The 19298-nt window shown below is 38.0% G+C and overlaps 2 protein-coding genes across 5 annotated transcripts; one reads left to right on the plus strand and one right to left on the minus strand.

Moving 5' to 3' along the window:
- Nucleotides 1-55: 55 nt before the first annotated feature.
- LOC107044910 lies at nt 56-3688 on the minus strand. The gene is made up of 5 exons (XM_015266984.1): nt 3546-3688; nt 2473-2570; nt 2366-2401; nt 2076-2280; nt 56-1602 (listed from the first exon to the last, which is right to left on the minus strand). The coding sequence occupies exons 1-5, from the start codon at nt 3673-3675 to the stop codon at nt 1487-1489; spliced, it is 585 nt and encodes a 194-aa protein (XP_015122470.1). The 5' UTR covers nt 3676-3688; the 3' UTR covers nt 56-1486.
- A 7614-nt stretch (nt 3689-11302) lies between these two features.
- Nucleotides 11303-19066, plus strand: LOC107044911 (poly(U)-specific endoribonuclease homolog). 4 transcript variants are annotated; one of them, XM_029126577.1, is made up of 7 exons: nt 11303-11453; nt 15352-15888; nt 16754-16891; nt 17005-17043; nt 17135-18107; nt 18237-18654; nt 18733-19066. In XM_029126577.1, exons 1-7 carry the CDS (start codon nt 11402-11404, stop codon nt 18964-18966), a joined length of 2391 nt encoding a protein of 796 aa, XP_028982410.1. In that variant the 5' UTR covers nt 11303-11401; the 3' UTR covers nt 18967-19066. The 4 variants fall into 4 exon arrangements, 3 of the variants coding, with proteins under 3 accessions (XP_028982410.1, XP_015122471.1, XP_015122472.1); XM_015266985.2 differs by lacking the exon at nt 11303-11453 and adding an exon at nt 14365-14535 and having other exon boundaries at nt 15346-15888; XM_015266986.2 differs by lacking the exon at nt 11303-11453 and adding an exon at nt 14365-14535.
- The last annotated feature ends 232 nt before the right edge of the window (nt 19067-19298 follow it).

A 19298-nucleotide genomic window follows, 5' to 3' on the forward strand; every position in this document is an offset into this window, starting at 1 on the left:
GTGAAACGTATAACTAATTTCTTGAACTATCTTAAAAATGTAATCAGGAGTTTCTCAATTATTCTCGAACAAATATAGTAATAGACTGAAAATTATAGACTATTAGGGGAAACCAGGGGAAAATGACACGGCGTTTTGCGTATATTTCCCAGTTTTATTTTTCCCCGGAGTCACTTCTAGTCATAAGGGTCAGAATTGAAATTCGTGATGAAAGGGTGCATCAATATTTCTTGTCTCAAATTGATAAAAAATTCGAAGCTAAGGTGTATTGGCCTGTTAACATATTGTACTAGAGAATTTCAATATTTTTTTCAAAGACAAGTTTATGGGTTACGTTATCCTTGCGTCAAGTCTGAATACCTGCGAATTCTTCAATCTCATGATGAAATAAAAGGATCGAGACAGAATCGGAGTTACTGAAATATCCTAGGTGGAATGCTTAACCCATTACCACGGAAGAGGCGCGAATCGTCTCGGTGTGAAGCAAGTGGGGGTAGAGCGAATCAGCGCGACGCATAGAGCGGTGTGAGTGTGGCGTTAAAGATGTTAGTATGTAAACCGGTCTCCCACTTTTCATAACGCCAGGGTCGAAGCTAGAGACCGTAAGTGCACCACAAAATTTTTTTTTCTTCTTCATGTATGAGAGGATTATTTCAATTTCGATGATTGCAATTAAGCTGTAAATTAATATATAACAGTTTTCAACTAAGCGATTTCATGAAAATATTCACGGCATTCACGAATTATTTATAGGTTATATATGTAAAAATGGATGAAATTCCCACTAAAAAACAGAAAAAACGTCAGTCGAGCCGGGTGGAACTCCCTACCCTTCAAACACATCCAAAAAATTCAATTTCAATTCTTACGCTCCTATTAATATTCGAGGCGCCGAGCGTACGGCCCTGCTGCCGCCATCCCCACTACCGCCGTCTCACGCAGGGCATAGGAGTGGGGACGCCTCGTCCGTGGCAATGAATTAATGCTTTCTGAATAGTTATTCAGGACTGATTTTGAACGGGGTATGCGATTTTTAATTCAAATACGCATGACTTTGTCTCACCTTTTGTCTCAAAATGGATAAAAATTTCGAAATTAATTATAAGATTATTTGGTTGATATTTGGCAATAGCTTTTTAAACATATTAGTAAAAAAATATCCCTGTAACAATGATACCAAGCTTCTTAAAAATGTGCAGAAACAGATTGTTGGTGATGCAGTGACGGCAGTGGCAAGATGTAATGCTCCTGGTGAGGTATAGGGTTGTTGAAGGTCCCCTGAATCCAGTGGAGAGCATAGAATTGTATAGTGGGGAGATCTCAGTGAAACCAGTCCGATGAATGTGACATAGAATTTATTTTGAATAATCCACAGCTGCTGTGGTCAGAATCATCGAAAGTTAAACGAAAGAGTCCGGATGATACCGCCTAAATCTTTGAAATACCTAGAGGGAATTCCCTTCTTCCCGGATTCTCATTATCATCTTCAAGGGTTGTATGAGTTGCTCTCGCGACTAGTACATATTTTTCTCACGTGTTTAATGAAGTCATCATCACCAATCTGGATTGGGTTATCAGGAGTTCCTCGACTTCGAATGACTTCTGAAATGTTAATTTGTCAAATGAATTGTCATTCCGAAAGTGAATATTTATTGATTTCGAAGACTGTTGAATGTTGAATTGTGTTGAATTTGTTTGTGTTAACATTTACGTGTGTCACTTTGACATGTAATCAAATAATGAGTTCTGAGTCCACCTCTGACAATTGGTAATTAGAACTAGGAATGCGAAATGCCGGTTATTTTTGACATGCGTTAAGTCAGTTGTAAATTTCCTGTTTTCTGACCATTTCTGACGTAACGTATACCTCGCGATGCAAACTGACCGATCAACTTACCCAATCGACTGTAATTTTTTCTCACTGTTATTTATGCTGAAATCATCTAGCTAGATGTATTCTATCATTTTTGTGCTCGGTAATTTACGTGTAAAATGACCTCAAATTGACCCGGCAGCTTTGTACATTAGATCCCTAATTAGAACTATATGAATAAGAAAGTAATGATTTCTCTCACCCTCAACTGCCTTCAAAATGTCGTAATGCAGCCGAATTTTGCCTTCTGTTTCTTCCACAGACATGTACTCCAATGTGTCATGGTAGATTCCCGTCAGAAGATTAGTCGTCAATTGTTTCCAATCGTGATTATCGTCGAAATACTCAATTGCCAATGCCATTGTCTGCTTATCGATGAAGACGCTGGTTCCAGGATGGATTTCCACCTGTAACATATTTAATATATGAATATTCTACTGAGTATGTAATGAGAAACTGATACGGAGAAAGAATTGTTAGCTGAAAAGTTACCTTACTCATGCTGCATGTGCGTGCCTCGTCATAAAACTGTAAGAAATGCAGGCTGTTGTCATTCTACTATAATCATATTTTGGAATTGTTAGACAAAAATTATGTACCTTTTCTATTCGTTCCATGGCTTCATTTTCTTCTGCTTCTCTCATCATCTCCAGATGCTGGACCATCGCTTTCAAGTAGGCAATGACTTCTCGAGTAGCTGAAAATTTTCATTGTCATAATATCTTGCGCAACATATCTTAGTAATACCGATTGTAATTTGGTACGATCGGTATTATTTTTATTTATTATTTGCCATATATACCCTACTCGGGTTTTTACAAGTTCCCTAATTTGCGGTTATCATGGGCCGACTGCCTCTCCAACCGTGTCGCATTGTACCCCAGGAGCTGTACGCCGTGCACATAGTCTCCTGGTGACTAAGGGAAACCATGGAAAACCTTGGTCGACACGGGCGTCCATCGACCGAGCATCATTGAGGAATATTTTTCTACCATTTCTCCGATGATTCTCAAGGTTGTCGACCAAACTTGGTCGACACGGACGTCCATCGACCGAGCATCATCGAGGAATGGTTTTCTACCATTTTCCGATGATTCTCGGTGTCTAGACTACCGTTCGAAGGTTTCCGAAGGATTAAAAAATCTCCGCCCCAAGCCGGACTCGAACCCGCGCCTCACGGGTCCCGCCATCCGGCCGAGCGATTTAACCACTTCGGCCACCGTCGTCGGTTTGATACGATCGGTATTACTAAAATCACAAATATTTACGTACAAAAAAATTTGGCAAAAAAATCTGCGAAAATTGCTATGATTATGTCCTGTAAAATGTCAAGCTATCAAAAAATAACTGATAATTCTGGAGCATTTGTGTACTCGGTGTAAATTTTCCACGTTTTTCTCCTTCTCTCATTGAAAAATTGAAGCAGCGCACTCTGATAATTTAAGCCCAGGAATGTCTGTAAAACTAATCTCAACGAACTAAGTCGTATAAAAAGATGAAAATCCACTAATTCTTTCGATAATACATGGCCTGTTGAACAATCTATCTTTGCAAATTGTTCCAAATCCTAATTTAGAAAAATTTAACTCGACGCGAGAAACGGAATTTTTGATAGAATTCCCTAGCGAAAATGTATCAAGTTTTTTAATTAAACTTTTTCGTTATTACTTACGAGGTCTCATTCCATAGAACCATTCAAAACCATTACTCTGATTATGACCGTTTCGACTTCTCAGACTTTGTGCCTCTTCATCTGAGCTTTCGTTATCGGAATCCTCTTCATCGGATGAATTGCACTTCATCTGTTGACGCAATTCTTCATTCCGATATCTGATTATTGGAGCATTGACTGCCGTCATTGCAGATGATGTGGACGGAAGGTGCTGATCTTCAATATCGCTTCGTTGTTTATTTTGCGGAGCAGGAGTTTCCTTATCATTATGACTAATTCTATTACCATTGATCACATGTGACATCTGGGAGCTCAAAAACGGTGGAACGGATGAAGGGTTATTGGAAATTGACAACCGTTGAGTAAGTTCTTTGTGATGGTTATGGTCAATACCAGCTCTCCGTTTCGCCTGTTCCTTTGCAAACCTTTTTTTCTGTATAAAAGCTTTTTGTGTAAAAGCTTTTGGCTTGGGGTTTATCACAGTGCCAGTTTTTCGTTGCACCGTCAAATTATTCAGAACTGTCGGGTCATCTGAAAACATTTGTTAAATATTTTTATTCATCCATATGCATATCCTCTCGGGTCTTTACATTTTGTCCCCATCCCGTTTTTTCTGTTTTTATCTGCGACAAGGACTGCCAGGGAAACCATGGAAAACCTCAGTCGTGCAGCCGGCCGATATTGCAGGTACCCGAGTCGAGGATTTGGTTCTGATTGGACGTACACAGGTCTTTCAAGATCTCTCCAGACCTAGATGGACCTGGTAAGTCCTAATCAGTTCTGCGACGTACTTTTCCAGAGACCTTTCGAATCCTCAGTTCTTTTCGGTCCTGAGAAGTCCTCCTCGATGCTACCGAGAACGCGTGATTTTACGAGCGGGTGAAGGGGAAGGCATGTATGCGGAGGGTTGAAATTTGTAGCCAACGAGGAGACAGGGTTGCAGAATATATTTTAGCCACCCTCATCTCCCCGTTTGCAGGCGGTGTTTAAATAAAAAATAGTGAACGTTGATTCTGTATTAATTGACCCCTTGATGCCAATGAAACCCTCGGAGGTGACAGAAAAGGTAAAAAAATTTTCATTTTCACGTGGGTCAAGGGTGAAAGTCGATTTTCGCCAAAATTGAATTTTTTCGCCAAGTGAAAGTTGATTCTGTATTTTCTAACAATTCTGATGCCAATGAAACCCCCGAAGGTGCGACAAAAGTCGAAATAAAATTTTTTTTTTTCACCCCGAGCCAAAGAGACAGATTTTCTGTTTTTCCAGAGGGAAAATCGACTTTCGCCAAAATCGAATTTTTTAGTCGGGCGAGTGTTGATTCCAACTATTTAAGCGACGGGCTATTCAGAACTCTTAAAAGTATGTGGAAAAAGTGAAAACTGAAAAAAAAAATTTTTCATCGGGGGCCACAGGGTCAGATTTTCGGTTTTTACTTGGAACAATGGTCAGATTTGTTAACACTTTCATTTTTTATTTGGTTAATGCATGCAAGCGTAGGGACAAGATTGCTCCTGGCTCTTTCCCGCTGCCATTCATTTATCGATTCTAATAGTAGTAAAAGTAGTATATAGTGAAAAATTAATTTTTCAAAAATACCTCCAAATTTAAACGGGATAGAGAATTGTTTGCATTAATCGTTTTTATAGATTAAAATAAAATCTACAAAAACGCTCTTATAAAAATTTTTCCATTTACCGTACAAAAAATGAAAAAAAACTTTCAAAAGTTTGAGTCAATTTTTCGTATACAGAATTGGCGGATTCGCTCAGGTAGAAAAAACTTTTGGGGCTCGAAGCACATTTGTAAATGACCTCTCTCCCTTTTCACACAGTCAAACTTTATTGTCTGTGCAACTGAATGGAAAAAAAACGGGCCCCTTCTAAGGGCTAGTCTACAATAAGCCCGGAACAGAAGGGGCATAAAGGACTCACGCCGGGACCATGTGTTTTTCTATCTGCGACCCGCCTGGCTACCAATTGCGCCCGTTGCCGTTCCGTTCCCGGGCGAACGAATACCTCTCTATTGTAGAGTAGCCCTAAAGGAAAATATCCTGACACTGTATAGGGGTGTTTGAGTTTTATTGCACGCCCGTCTGCTTTATTGCCATGTGCGGTTCCAAAGACGAAAAGAAGGGGAAGCAGTTGGGTCCTCTCAAGGGCTATAAAATCCACTTCTTCCCCCGTCCCCCACTTTTTTACCCGGAAAACCTTAGGAATCATTGGCGTCGAGGACTCGACAGTTATACACGAACCAAAACGATTTTTCGATTTTTTTTAGAAAATGGATTGAAGTTTATATAATTTTATTTGTACAATGGAATGAACATCTCTTGGGGCCCGTTCATCTATTACGTAATACAGTTTGCACCCTTTTAGACCCCCTTCCCCCACGTAAGAAATTGTAAGATTTAGAGGTCATGCGGTCTCACCCTCCCGAGTTCTTATGTAACGTGAAAGAATGGTGACCTTATAACAGTCTGGTGTCGCGAGAATTATACGTTGCGCAGGTCATACTAGGCGAGGGTCAAACGTCGGAAGGGTCATACCTTGCCAGTGTCATACACTCCTAGGGTCAGAGTTCGAAAGGGTTATACTTAGCAAGCATTTGAGGAAATTCATGGATTTTATACGTCATTCAAATTATAATCCGAAAAAAATACACAAAATTCTAAATATGGACATTTTTTACGATTTTCAAAAAGAGATTTATATGTGGGAAAATTGCAGGTTCATAAGTGACTCATAAAAACATATCCTAATTTTTGAACATGCAATTTTTCGATTACTTGAAAAGTGATTCTCCAAAAAACGAGATTCCTTATTTTTTAGAGGACTTTTAAATGTTTTCTAACACTTCAAAAGGAAGTATGGAATGTAGTTAAAACCTAACGAAATCGCTAGATAATTCTATTGGATTTTTATTAGATTTTGGCCTATTCTAATGAAATTTTCCACAGAAAATATTCTATAGAACGTGTCACTAGAATTCGATTTATCGATACAACTTATTTTATTAAAATGTTTTCTATAGAATTTCCTCGGCTCAAGTTTTCTAAATTTTTTTGTTTAATTTTTTTGCGAAAAGAAAAGTAGAATTTTAAAAACTTGGAAAATTTGAGCCCAGAAAATTCTATAGAAACTATCTCAATAGAATAAGTTGTATAGCAAAATTGAATTCTATTGATTTTTTATAGAAGATTTTCTAATGAACATGTCAATGGAATTGACCAAAAAATAATAGAAGTTTGTCGGTCGATTCTATTCTTTTCCAATTTTTAAAAATTGTTTTTCGTACGTGTTGGATTAAATTGCTCTGAAACGGACGCTTTGACTTTTAATTAAAAATTGCGAGGTTTTCAACGAAAAAAATACCAGACTACATGGACCCCTTTAAATTGCAGATCAATACTGGAAACAATCGAAAATATTTTTCTTACATGCAATCAATGTGAAGATAATAATAAGAATTTCAATTCTCCAATTCAACCCAAAGATTGCATTAAATTGCACTGCAAATAAATTAAAAATTGAATATCACTGTCGACTGAATTTTCATTATTTTCATTGACGATTTTCGGATTTTACAAGAAAAAACGTATTTTTTAGTAGCAAAAAATCTATTCACGAGATTTTAATGGAAATTCCAAGTGGAATTTTTTTTCCAATCGACCAGATTAAGTAATTCCAATGTTTTCGATGACTGAGATCAATTAAATCATATCGATGTATAAAATGCTTATGAGTACATTATTCAGAGCTATTCAATTCCATCAGTTTCTGTCATGGAAACCTACCGTGAAATCGTAAAATTTTTGCGTCCCATAAAGTTGTTTTGTGTGTCGTCGCATCCTTCCACAATAACTTAGTAGAGACACCCTCCTGACGCTTTTTGGAAGGAATATCCTTTGTTAATAATACACTAATTTCTTTGGTCTTTGGCCAATAAACTAAACAATGTTTGCCCTTCATTGTCACTCAGATTATTGACTTTCACAGGTGAAAAAAACACGAAAAAAAAACAGAAGTATTTGGGTGCTATGCCCTACTGTCCTATTCAAACTTCAAACGGCCAATGACCATGCGGGCCCCAGCTTGTAGATGGCGGCGTCACAACAGTGTAACCTATGCATTGGGACCATGAAGAATAGAGACAAGGAGGTAGACCCAGTGTGCTTGGAAGTTCCGACTATGGGACACGGAGGGGTAACAACTAACAATTACTGTTAGTTCCCCTTACTGTCTAAGGGGCGCGCTTTCATGTGCCATGTGTTACGTCCCGAGCTGGTTATTTTGTAATATAGATGGCGGGTCAGTTGCCCGTGGAGTGCTAAAGCACTCTGCTGCACAAGTGCGGGTTTTATTTAAATAATTGTACACAAACACTGGATTTATGTAGAAGATAAAATTATAATGAATATATTTGCACTTTGACTTTTGTTGACAATAACAAATAGAAACTTTGAACACAAACTCAAAGGAGAAGATCTCTAGATCTTCACTAGTCCACGTAGGTGGTGGATCTGCTGTTAATTCTAGTCTTAAAATTATTCTAAGTCTAACGCGCGAAAAAGTCATCCCACTCGAAGGAGTGGGGAGCCAATCATGTCCTTGAACTTGGTCGATGGGGTTGGTCTTACACCCCCACAACCGTTCGCTCTAACCCAGCCCCAAACTCTCGGGCCTACGTGACCCAAACAAAGGGCCTCACCCACACATGTTGGGGAAAACAAGGGAAATTCTAAAGTTTTCTTGGGAAAGAAATAAACTCTCTCAAGAAAGGTTTTTTTGACTCCGACGGGTCAAATTGCACTCGAAAAACTCATCATATAAGAAAAAAGAGGTACTTGAAAGGGATTAACCTCCGGGTGGTCTGAGGATGTTGGGACATTCCCCAGTTTATTGCTCTTTTCCTGTTCTTGGGTTTTTCCCGAGTCTTTGTTCAATGAAAACCTAAACATTTCTCTATTTTAAAAATTATTAAAAAACATCTCGATGAATTAACTTAGAAATTGAAAATAATAAATTTGAATATAAATCCTAAAGTTAGGGAAAATTTGAAAATTTGTGCCCCTTTGTAAATTCAAAATATTTACACTGAATTCCCAATTTTTTTTTTCATATTTCATGCTCTCTTCCTCACTCATATTTGATTATGCTTGTAATGCATTTCCTGGATGATTTTATTTCCAACGTTTGGCCATAAAAATTTGGCATTCAGCATGGAAATAAATGTCAAATATTATTCCATATTTTCGACGTGACTAGTTCCTTTCCGATAACATAAAACATATTTTTTTGGCCATAAAAATTTGACATTCAGCATGGAAATAAATGACAAATATTATTCCATATTTTCGACGTGACTAGTTCCTTTTCGATAACATGAAATATATTTTTTGTGGGATTAGGTGAAGGATAGAAGGGTTTTTGTAACGTAAAACACTCGGAATTAGCGTATGTATCGAATTGAATTTATTCACAGCGAAAGTAACTTTGGTTTACACCATGAGAGCTGGAACGAGGATGTCCGAATTATTGCGAATCGTCGCGAGGATGTCTTGCGACAAGGACAGCGATATATCGGCGACACGTGTCACGGTACGAAATTCGGTTGCTAAGCCGAGCTTAGAGCTGCGCACGAGACCAGACGAGACGAGATTTTGAAGTCTCGGTTCGGTCTCAGAAAAAATTGAAAAGTTCAATATCGTCTCGGTATAGTCTCGCTACTAGCCGACACGGTATCGTCTCGTCTCGTCTCGTAACTTGTTGGTCTTGGTCTCGTTTCGTTATCAAAAATGTACATCTCGTCTTGGTCTCGTCTTAGTCTCGTGTCGCTGTTATGTTGTTCTGTTTTCACAAGAAGAGGAGACACGTCTCGGTCTCGTCTCGGTTATTGATCGGTAACGTTTCCGTCTTGTCTCGGAGATTTTCCCGTGATATCGTCTCGGCCTCGTCTCAAAAAACCGAGACAAGAGGAGACCGAGACTGGTCCCGATCTCATGCGCAGCCCTAATGCTAGGCATGGACGTGTAAAAAAACTGAAAGAATGCATCACACAATTACCACCATTTTTTTGTTGGATTTTTTTTTTTCGAACTCAATTCACACGATATTTTGTGCGAAAGCCAGGGTAGTCCGTAAAGTAGGGCCTTTCTAGGTCTCGTTATGTCCAGAGATTTTATCATTGGACTTTAGGTCGGACAATTAGGTCGCTAATTGCGAATATCATAACCGTTTTGTAAAATTACGTGCTGTCGATTTGTTTATAATAACGTAATTTTTTTAAAACGCAATATCGCGCATAAAAAAATTTAATAGAAAAACCTAGCGAATTCCTTAGAAAAGTCTATTGGACTTCTACTAAATTTTCTGTTAGTTCTTGGCCAATTCTATCGAAATTCTCAATAAAAAAAATCAATAGAATTCGATTTATCTATATAACTTATGCTCTTCAGGCATTTTTTATAGAATTTCCTCGGCTAAAGTTTGTTTCCTTCTATTTTTCTTCTTTTCTCATCAAGAAAATCAATCAAAAAAACTTGAAAAATTTGAGCCGAAACAATTTCATAGAAAATATCTCCATAGAAAAAGTTACATAGAAAAATCGAATGCTATCAACTATTTCTATTGAATATTTTCTATTGAACATTTCAGTAGAATCGGCCGAACACTAATAGAAAGTTCAATATAAATCGAATAGAATTTTCTAACGAATTCGCTAGGTTTTACTATCAAATTTTTTCATCTGTGATCGCAAACATAGTCGGAAATAGGAGGTTATTTTAGTTTGGTATTGTCTTATGCAATACCATGAATAGGGCCCAATGTCAGAAATGTAAAAAAAGAATACATTACAAATTTATGAATGCCTAAAAATATTATTTCTATGGATTTTTACACACATTGTTATTTTATTTCTCTGCATTGAAATGTTTTTTTGTGCAATTTCAAAGAAATTCATAAACTTGTAAAGTATTTTCTTAGATATGTGACATTGAGCTATATTCCTGGTTTGACAAGTGATAATATCTAACTGATAACGATCTTCGATTTCCAAACGTTTTTTGCGCTGTTGTTTTTTTAACAATTACACTGCTAAAAACGGTTATGATATTCGCAATTAGCAACCTGCAGAATCTCAAGTCCAATGATACAATCTTGTGGATATTTCAATAAACCTAGAGACATTCCTGCCATACGGACTACCTGACTTTCGCCAAGAAAGTTTTGTGTGCTGATAGAGTCCTATTCTAAAAAGTCTAAAAAGAAAGAACATACGCCGTTAGCTGTAGCGTAACGCTCATTCCTCGAACATTCGGATCCGCCCGCACGTGTTCGGGCGTATTTTTTTCTTGCATCCATCTGAAGGTCATGGGTACGAATGGAAGTGAAATTTTACCGAACCCTTTCGGTGAAAAATCATTCTCCATTACGGAAAAATTGTACGAAATATTGAGCAATCATTCACACTCACTGCGATAATTTTTGATGGAATGCAGGATAAATTCTACAGTTTCGGCACAAATTACCTTCACGTTCAGTAAATTTCCCCGGGCCAACGGGGAAAAATTCACTATCCGTTTCGCACTTTTTCCCCGATATAGGGTGAAAAAGTACTGAACGGTAATTTCTCTCTAACTTTGTTTTCCGTGTGGAAATTTTCCATACGGGCTGTTGATTTTTATGATTTCAACACTCCTGCACTTTTAGTGAACTACGTGTTCACTAGGAAATCCATAAAATTTACCGTGTATATAAGACAGGTTCCAAGTACAAGGAAATCAGTCTGAGTTCATACCTGGAGTCTCAAACACACCTTATTGATCTACTCATACATTGGTATCTCAACTAGTCACAATGAAGCTGACAATAATTTTCACCATTGCGCTGATAGTGGTCTGCACCATCTGTGAGTATCAAAAATAAATTTCGGTTGGGTTATCTGTTACTAGGAATTCCGGGCTGTCATGTCAGCATAACGAAGCAGTAAAACGGATGAAGCAAAGTTTTTTTCGAAAATGAATTTTTTTTACTCAAAGTAGCTCTACCCTTACGGTAAATTCAAAGCTTATTGAAAACTACAAAAAAATTGCTGAAAACTCGATTAGATTCGGAATTCTAATTTTTTTCTCAATTTAATTATCGTTTTGGTATTTCGAAGAAGAAATGTTCAAAAATCAGGATTTAACCCAGTGTCTTATGTGAAAATCAACATTTCCATTGTAATCAAAGATTAAAATCTAAATTTTTTTTCATTAGATGTGAAAAAATGAAGAATTTTTTTGACACCTCATAAAAAATAATCCATCGTTTTGCAAACAAGTTTTATTATTTATTTATAAGAGGGAAACGTTTGAAAGCATATCAATATTTTGCGAAATTTAATTCAGATAATACTGACTGGGTATGAATTTTTTCAAATTTTTTCCATGTAATTTAATTGAAAAACTAATAAACTGGAAATAGGGTAAACTACCCAGTAGATGGACACTGCCCTATAGATGGACGAGCTACTTTTGGATAGGAAATTACGCGAAAAAATACTGAAATGTGAATTGTTGCTTTGAATTTTCACTAACTGTTGTGATTCTTAACCCCTGAGTGACGATTTTTTTCGATCATTTTTTTTTTCAATTGCTAAAAAACAAACGTCCATCTACTGGGCGGTTTTCTTAGGCGTCCATCTACTGGGCAGTTTACCCTATCCAAAAGTACAGCGTAGCCCGGCTGAAAGGTAGAGCTACTGTAACAACGACGTAACCACGCCGAGAAAAACGCCATCAAAATTTGGTTAACCAATATATATTGTATTTACGGAATTTCATTTAGTTTCAGATATGGCGGAGGCAAGACCCAAGAGAGAACAACCCACAAAGGAATCAGGTGGGCGGCTTGATCGTATCCGTGGGAGTCTAAATGATAAGAACTTCGCTCAGAAGCAATACGATAATCTTCATATATATGGTGGAGGAAAGGGGGTTTAAGGCAGATTTTTATTTATTGTTTTTTGCACTCGTTCATTTCAATTAGTTTCATAAGACTCGATAAGGAATGACGAAAGAAAACCCATACATCGGAGGAATTAATACTATTATGAATAAATTATTTTGAAACCCAAGTAATTGGCAAAGATGTTATGGAAATGAATTTAATATTTCTGTCATAGTTTTGAAAAAATAAAAATCTTCAAAAAAAAAAATACAGCAGTATAGAATTTCTGTCTCGTTAAACTATTTGTATTTGTCTGAACAAAAATATTAAACTAATGTTCCGCTCAATCGACAACATTTATTGTGAAATCCTTAATTCTAGACTGGTCACCATGCGAGGGAATTGCCGCAACACGTCGTTTTATTCACCTTGCCATCGACTGGTTGACCGGAAAAATTTGAGAAAAATTGATTCAATTGCGACGGATTCCAATTTTTTTTTTCAAAATACTCAACTTTTCAGAAAATGGGAATCACTTAATTTCGGTTTTCGCCGAATTCGATGATTTCTCGGGTTTTAGACGTGATTTACAACTGTTTTCAAGACAGAGGGGTACCGACGTCGGTGACCGAGTAGATTAGACGCAAGTCTGCACACTGATAGAACGGATTAGTTATTGTTAACGAATGGATTTTCGTTGGAGATTAGGGTCTATTCGGTCTCACCAAATGTTCATTCGTTGATAGTTAACGAATGTATATTTGAGGAGCCGTGTTTGACTTGACTTTCGCCATTCAAGTGAACCATTCGTTAACTATCAACGAACATTCATTTGGTCATATTCAACTCTACCATTCGTTAATAGTTAACGAATCTCGTTTGAAATCAATGAATCATTCTATCAGTGCAAAACATTGTTACTTCGCAAAACATTGTTGCTTTTTTTTAAGCACACGAAAAAGTTGAGACTTTTGAATATTAACTGCAAAAAGTGTGGCATTTCAATCAAAACAGAATGTTATTACAAAATTTAATTCTCAAATATTAAATATATATAAGCTGGAGAGTCACTGATGGACCATAAGTTTAAACACTTCGTACAAGATACGAACATAGAATAAGTTTTTTGATTCTAGTTTTTAAGATATGTATATATTGTAAATAATGATTGTTTAACGAATAAAAACCTTGAAAAAAAAATGAGACGCAAGTCTAGTGTGCGAAAGGTTGTGAGTTCGATTCCCCATGGAACCGAATTTTTCAACGGAAGCCTCCGGCGATCGGGAGGTTGCTAATAGAGGAATCGCCTGTACCGGCATGAGTTTTCTGTGGTTTCCCAAGCTACTTCTGTGTTCTATAGGAGTGCGAATGCGGTACAGTGTAGAATCCACAGCCGCATGCATAGGGTTGGATAGAGTGCCGAATGGGACCCAAAAAGAGACTCGGAGGCCGTAAATAAAAAAAAAATAAAAAGAGAGGGGTGCCATAATTCCGGGAGTGCGTAGCCCGTTGAATTTGAAAAAGAGAAAATTTTCAACTGAGGAATGTACTGCCGGTAATTTCATATTTAAAAAAATAACAAAAGTCCTCTAAAAACAACAATCAGGAATTTATTTCTTATTAAACCTGATTCCAGTTTATTTTTTCAGTAACAGTCACACAATGATACATGCTGAATAAATAAATTGTTCTTCTATGATTTAATAATTTTCTGTGAATTGCGTTAGTCACTATTAACGCACGCCTTCCCTTCCGCGAATTACGTCTGCAATGCGGTATCGAGATAATAAGTTCAAAAGGCTACTTCATTTATCCTAATGTTAAGTGTCAAGAAAATTGTTTCGGAAAATCCATCGTAACATTTCTGAAATCTCAAATACATAAAACACGCAAAACTCTTCTACATAACGCGCGTTCCAAGTGGCTGCAGTTCAGTCGTAGCTCGGAGCCTAGGTGTCGAGTACATACATATTGATATGTTCGTAAATTTCTGTTTGAACCCATTATAATGAAGTTTGCAGTGACCTTTGCTATTGCGCTGGTAGGGTTCTCCAGTATCTGTAAGTATCAGATGATTTTTCCTCTATAATCGTGAATATCAAACTGTACGAGAAATTTGAATCCGAGAAGTAGGGGAGGGTGGGGTAAAACGGAGACATTAGACTTTTCTTGAATTATTCATAACGCAGAAACAAATTGATCAATTGAGCTCAGTTTAGGCTCGTCACAAAGGGAAAGAATTGTTCTTTGTATTGAAAAAAAAAAAATTAAATTTTATCAACATTTCAACCCCTCATTAACATTTAAAAAAAAGTCAAGTGTCCGTTTTACCCCAACCTCCCCTAATTAGAAGCCGTAGGGGAGGCGAGGCCTGCACCGCTCAGCAGCCAATACCGCTCACTTGATTTTCTCCACAACCACTTACTTTTTCCACACTGTCTCTCACGCAATCTGAGAACTCTACTATCAATATGTAATTCTCTTGAAAATTGTCGTTTTTTCACCTTGCGGTGTAATTTTTCTAGACTGGTACGTAAGGTTTTTCACTACGATGATAGCGTTATTATCACATAAAAGTATGATCAATCGTTTTGTAAATCTTCTTCACATGATATTGACACCGAAATTGTTTTTAAAAATTTTTTTAATCAATAATTAGAGAATGTTTTCTCTAATTATTAATTAAAAAGATGTCAATACCGCTCGGTACCTAACAGCTCACGTATGCAATTGTTTGTGGCCGAAAAAAATCGTACAAGTATAACGTAATTAGTGATTCCTCTCATGAAAATCTATCTTAAGAGAATTTCCCATGACGTCTAAGAGATACAGGAATCCTGTATAAATTGCACTTCTTCAATTGAGTTAAGTTTCAGATGTAGCAGAGGGTAGAGGCCATGGGGGAAGGGGAGGCCATGGTAGAGGGGGTGGCCATGGACATGGTGGAGGTCACGGCGGGAGAGGTGGAGGAAGTCATAGTGTAAGTTCTGGTGGAAGCCATAGTGGTAGTGGAGGCAGTAATAGTGGAAGTTCTGGAGGAGTTCATAGTAGCAGCGATGGCGGTGGGGGCTATGGTGGAAGTCATAGTAGTGGGAGCTACGGTGGAAGTCATAGTAGTGGGAGCTACGGTGGAAGCCATAGTAGTGGGAGCTACGGTGGAAGCCATAGTGATAGCTACGGTGGAAGCCATAGTGATGGCTACGGTGGAAGCCACAGCGACGATCATTATAGTGACACCTTCAGTAGTGGAACTCACTCTGGAACCCATGGTGGAAGACACAGTGACAATTGGGACGATTACAAGTATGGGGGATACGATTATTCAAATTCGAAAACAAGCTATGATCCATACCGAGATTCTCTACCATCGTTCGACATGTCGATGACAGGATTCGGAACTCGCAAGCGACCAGGTCAAATAAAAATCCACGTTTTCGTCATATTCAAGACTTGTTTCATCATCAAGAATATGTGATAATACGCGTCATCTAAGGTCAAGGCTTTCCCACAGGAGAAATCTACTTTCAGATGGCTTGAATGAAGTTCATTGCATCATTTCACGCTTTTCTATTAAGTGACTGACGAAATGTCACTTAACTTTGATTTCAACTTAGTTTATATGATTAACAATGATTAGTCCAGTCAAAATAGATTTTGAACGGAAAGTTGAGCTTCAGGGGATGAAATTATAGTGATTGATAGTTGAAACTCTCCTGATTAATGTTTAAAAATGTTTATGTTCGATTTTTCCGGCGCGATCTGTAACTAATTATTGAAAATCGCAGATTTGCGCTTTACATCGTTTAATCATACATTTCTCCGACCTGCCTCATCCAATCGAAAAAATAAAATTGTAGCATTGTAGCTGACGAAATTTGCCGTCGAAGGAAGTCGGGAGCTTATATCAGAAAATGTACGGTTAATTTATTATAAATTATATAAATAATTCCGATTAGTATACGCCAAAGCGTCAGCTGATCACTCCGCTATTAGCGGGCCTGAGTCATGTGACGCTTTGGCATCGCGTTTAACATCGCGATTTAACGCGATACGACGATTTCGCGGTTTAACGCAAAGAACGCCGTAACTTCGGGAAGCACCATTCAATTTGTGTTTAATCTAGAATATGTAATAATGCCCATCATTTCTAAGATGCAAGGCGTTTGCCACAGGAGAAATCTAGTTTCAGATTGCTCGAATGAAGTTCACTGCATCATTTTACACTTTTCCATCAAGTGACTGACTGAATGTGATAAGAACTTCTGTTTTCCTTTTCAGAACCGCGAAACGAGTTTGACGAATTGAAAGAGATGTTTCCGGGAATAAAGCTCCCTGACTTTGATAATCTTGGATATAAACCAGGAGTAGGCTTCCAGCTTCCTGGAATAGATGATTCCGGATATCATTCACATCGAAGTATGGTTCACTTTTCATTCTTTCACTATCTTCTCATCAATTATCATTGAATCATTAAATAAGAACTAAAAGCATCCTCAACCTAATTTCTTCCAAATTGCAATTCTTCCCAGGTTCGATGTTTGGATTCGAATCTAAACCAAGCCATTCAGGTAATCTTCCGTTTTCAGTATTTCCTATATAAACTCATAAATTTTTAATTTATCATAAAGCCGAAGATATGAAAGTAACCTTCGTTTCCAGAAAAACCGACTAATCAGAAGACAAATACAGACCCCAAACCTTCAGCACCCGCGAGTAGTTCAACCGGAAATGGTGATGCGTCACATACTAATCAAGACTCCCAATCATCTGTCGCCATGTCCAACGGCCATCGTCACCATCATAGGCATGGGCACAGACACGGTCATGGAAGTAACTCGACGACTCCAAGACCCGATAATACAACAACGCCCTCATCAGCATCCCCACTGCCCATTGGATTTCAAACTACGATGACACCAGAAGCAGGGCAAGCACCAATGCAACCTCATCCAACAGTTCATTTGGAAACTCCGCCTACGACTCCACCACATCACTCGTTACCTTCGGGAGTACCTCAAGTATATCATTCTCTGGGACAGCCCCCAGGGATGATTCACAATCCTTATCATATACCTTCTCAACCAGGAATGCCGATCTACGGACAACCCCCCTTCTACGGAAGGGCAACCATGGCGCAACCGATTGTACCAGGTCAAGTGATCGTTCTTCCAAGTCAAAGCAACCCTTCACCAGGTCTTGGACAAATCGCTGCAGAAGCATTTGTGCATTCTGCTATCAATGCAGGCGTCAATCGCGCAATCAACGGACCATCGCATCAGCACACCGTCAGTCGAGACAGAAAGCAACAGCCTGAAGGGAGTTCAACGATTACCAATAGCACGACAATCATTTATAATAATTATGGACAACCACAAGGAACGACCACAAGTGAAGACAGAACGCATTCTAGTGGAATTAATGTTGGAAGTCGTAGTTCAGTGAGCAATGCCAGTCAGAATACTGGTAGTAATTCTCAATTGCCTGCAGTTCAGTACTACATTCCTGATGATGAATTGATGAAAATTAGTGAGGCTCTTTTCGCCAAAGAAGAAACAGACTTGAACAAACACGTCATCCTGAATTTGCAGAGTAAAGTGAAGGCGGAGAAAATCGGCGATGAGGCCCCACGAGTGTAAGAGCTAGTTTAAGATATCTTGTAAACATGAAATTATGTTAAATGGAGTGCATGGACAACTTATCTTGGAGTCAATTTCGATCATCTTGTTTCTCTCATTTTTCTTACTTTCATTCTCTCTTCCAGACTGCTCTATAGTAATCCAGATCTATATGACATGCCAACGATCCGAGTCCTACAAAACTTGTTCGACAATTATCAGCTAAACGCAACAACAAAAGAGAATATCACCGATGAGATGAGAAAGGAGCAACATTTGCTCTTGGACACTTTCTTCAATACCGACATCATGACCACCGCGATGGACTGGCTGGCAAGGAAAAATTACGTTGAACCAGATGACTTCGAAATGAAGGACACTCTTCGCCGCACTTGGTTCAATAAAATCGAGGGCTCCACTTCGGGTTTTGAACGTGTATTCCTTGCGGAAATTTATCCTGGCTCAACTGTACTTGGAGCCCAAAATTGGATATACTTCATGTCGAAAGAGGCATCGCGGGATATTGATTACATGGGATACAGCGAAGAACATCCTATAACAGATGTGAGATCTGATCTCAATGTCAATCAATTCTAATTTGTTTAATCATTGCCATTGTCAATTGTTACTTTTCACTTCCAGAAAGCGAGGCTTTTGAAATTAAATCTTAAAATCGGAGATGCTGTGAAGCAGAATTCTACAATGCTGGTAGGGACATCCCCCGAACTGGAAATGGCATTGTACACCATCTGCTTCTATGCCAGACCAAATGACATCTGCCCAGTGTCACTGGGAGGACACAAGTTCTATCTTTATACTCATACTTTTCGATACTTTGGAAAAGACCTAATTGATATCGGTATCATCGCATTCTAGGTCATGATTTCGAGTTATGATGATTGATCATCCAAAAAATTTTTATATTATTCTTATAAGTGTACCATAATAAAGTCTGGGCTTTGCTGACCTTGTGTAATTTTTTTGCATCATTCGTTTGTATCATATACAAAATGGGATACCCAACTATGATTAATACGACTAATCAACGAAAACATTAAGAATCAATTGATAATTTACGCATCTAACGTCCTGGCTCTAATTTATCATCGAGAAAGATAATAAGTTCAAAAGGTTGCGACACTTGAGTGTGTGTACACTTGCGCACACATCTCGAAAGTCATAAAAAAAGCCTTGAAAATTCCGTTGAT

Source organism: Diachasma alloeum, unplaced genomic scaffold (assembly GCF_001412515.2).
Source record: "Diachasma alloeum isolate Michigan unplaced genomic scaffold, Dall2.0 Dall_scaffold_00840, whole genome shotgun sequence".
NCBI lineage: Eukaryota > Metazoa > Arthropoda > Insecta > Hymenoptera > Braconidae > Diachasma > Diachasma alloeum.